Source organism: Corticium candelabrum, chromosome 2, assembly GCF_963422355.1.
Source record: "Corticium candelabrum chromosome 2, ooCorCand1.1, whole genome shotgun sequence".
NCBI lineage: Eukaryota > Metazoa > Porifera > Homoscleromorpha > Homosclerophorida > Plakinidae > Corticium > Corticium candelabrum.
This window is the reverse complement of record NC_085086.1, coordinates 11,586,917-11,589,416: the sequence shown is the minus strand read 5'-3', so window position 1 is coordinate 11,589,416 and position 2,500 is coordinate 11,586,917. Positions and strand designations below refer to the sequence as shown.

The window sequence follows — 2,500 nt, the reverse complement described above, 5'->3', positions numbered from 1 at the left end:
TCACTACTACAAACAGTTATTGTTAAAATGAAATGTTCTACTTGTAGTCCAAGACTATTGCTAATGAGTAAAACACTGAATGTCTCTATCTACTCCCAAAACACTGTCATCTCCTAATGAGCGCACAGAAAGCCTTGACAGCTTCCGCAAAATCACTCTGCTGTTGCATTTTTGAAGAGTAATAGACAGTCTTTTCCTCCAGAAGGTTTTAAACTCTACCGCAATTCTTCTTCCATCAAAGCCTCTCGCCTTCTTCCCCAGTTCATTCATCAGCTCGTCAGCCTTTAAGCCCCACCTGCCGAAGTGTTCAAAGACGAGTGGGACAACTATAGGCTTCGATCCATCCGCAAGCGATTCCTCTGAGTATTTTTTTGACTTTGCTGCCTCTCGTTTAGCTGCTGCATGGCCAGACAGACAGACAGACAGACAGACAGACAGACAGACACACACACACACACACACACACACACACACACACACACACACAGTCACCATCACACGTACTTCACCAGACCATACATTCACAGTAATGTATAAAACTAATATACACAAACATAAAAATTAGAAAAGTCCATACATACATAAACTCCATATCCTTCACTGTGTCATCTCGTGAAATCCCAATCAACACACAAAGACCTCGACCAATAGAACTGACCACCTCACCACCAACTATATACAATACAGAAGGAAAACATTACAAGACAGTTCAGTACAAAATTGAAATAACAGTTGGCCTCAATAGCACAAAATGTAGCATTTCTATAGATACGTACATATCAGATCATTTACACTAAACAAATATATTAATTAATGTGCATGACTACATAAACCTTTAAGAATATTTTATAATGTAATGTCTATAAAAATTTATTTTTACACACTTTGCTGCAATTAATTTGTATCATAGATCTGCAAGTCTACAAGATATGTCCATCCATCTACTAAGCCATCATCATACTTCCTCGCACAAACAACTTTAAACACCATGCAGCTGCAGCTGAAGTCACTCTTGGTCACACTGTTAGTGTACTAAGAGCTGCAGACGTAAAGGTTTTCTCTTACTTACTTACTTACCCCCTATAGAAGTAACTTTGTGAAGAGAGCTCTGTGTTATAGATTTAGAGCATCTCTACAATGCAACAACCTTCACTCAATCATCACTCTCTCTACGTCAGTGCATGGACTCATTCAAGCAACTGTATAAATCTCTGTTGATGACAGTAGTTTACTGTCTTGATATCTATTCTATCTTTTTTTGTCTGTGCGTTTTACTGACTGCTTTATGGCACTGCATGTACCCTTTTGGTATGACATGCACACAACGTGTGTGTGTGTGTGTGTGTGTGTGTGTGTGTGTGTGTGTGTGTGTGTGTGTGTGTGTGTGTGTGTGTGTGTGTGTGTGTATGTGTGTACAGCAGACCATCCCTTAACATAAATCTCTCTTAATCTCTGTATAATTAATTTACATAACCTGTTGTATTAGCAGAGTACGTTGCATCATCTAGAAACGTTGAATTGAATATCATAAATTTAGATTATATAAAGTCAACTTACAGCTGCAGGGTGCGATGAAAGATCAGACTTACATGTACAGTCTGAATCGTTTTCCCTGCGTAAATAAGCAAACAAACAAACAAACAAACAAACAAACAAACAAACAAACAAACAATCAACTTCTAAGTTGTTTGCATGTAAGAGAATGCAGAAAGTATCTAATGTACTAATTTAAACTTTAGAAGATAGTTTGAGGCTTGCAGCAGACAGATAACCTGATTGTTGACGTACATACCTTCCACTCTGGCTCCCGTCACCCTCTGCACAACAGCGCGCATGGTGCGTTGCCTCGCAATTCCGTTCACACACAGTACGCGCCAACATGACGCAATCAGAAACATGAATTCCGTATACGTGAAATACGTAGGTCACATGACTGCTACACTGTACGTACAGTATACACCTATATTACTCCGTATCTAAAAATGGGTAACCCTAACTCTAACTGTATTTACACAATCATGTGATGAATTTGCTTTGCCTCGCAATTCCGATCACAAAGTACGCGCAAAGATGACGCAAAATACACATGATATTGCGTAATTCACATGAATGTTACATTGTGCAATTGCATTTTGAATATTTACTAGACATTTTTTGATTAATTAAAATTGATTGAATTTCTAGCTTATCGTTTGATTAGCTTGCAGGCTAAAGATAATAATTGGCATTCCGTGCATTAATTGGCTATACACAAGGGACTGTTGTTCATGAGTTTGAGGCGTGTTGATCACATGCGAGGATGGTGATTGGTTGGTAATCAGATGACATCATGTATAAGCCAATGTTTGATGCGCACACTCCAGTTGCTTGCCAAGTGTCCTAGGGTTTGGTCGTATTAATCTCTGTCTCTCAACGTTTCATTGCTTTTGCACGCTTTCTAGCATCAGTAAGAGAGTGATATTAAATCTGATCGAGACGTACGATTGTTTGCTTGCAACAT

The 2,500-nt window shown here is 38.8% G+C and overlaps 2 protein-coding genes across 4 annotated transcripts in view; one reads left to right on the top strand and one right to left on the bottom strand.

Annotated features, from left to right (window-relative positions):
* Positions 1–1,849, bottom strand: part of LOC134198128 (D-aminoacyl-tRNA deacylase 1-like) — a 4,612-nt gene extending 2,763 nt beyond the window's left edge. The window contains exons 1-2 of the mRNA XM_062667466.1: positions 1,793–1,849; positions 582–672 (exon numbers count right to left, since the gene is read on the bottom strand). Of these exons, the coding sequence (XP_062523450.1) occupies positions 582–672; positions 1,793–1,835 (134 nt within the window). The 5' untranslated portion in view covers positions 1,836–1,849. The remainder of the gene's footprint in view (positions 1–581; positions 673–1,792) is intronic.
* Positions 1,850–2,346: 497 nt separating this feature from the next.
* The window catches only part of LOC134198204 (uncharacterized), a 4,733-nt gene continuing 4,579 nt past the window's right edge, over positions 2,347–2,500 (top strand). For 2 of the 3 annotated variants that reach the window (XM_062667553.1, XM_062667551.1), the window contains exon 1: positions 2,392–2,477. The gene's annotated coding sequence lies outside the window, so the exon portion shown is untranslated. Of the gene's footprint in view, positions 2,478–2,500 lie in introns of all 3 variants that reach the window. The other variant, XM_062667552.1, reaches the window with a different exon arrangement.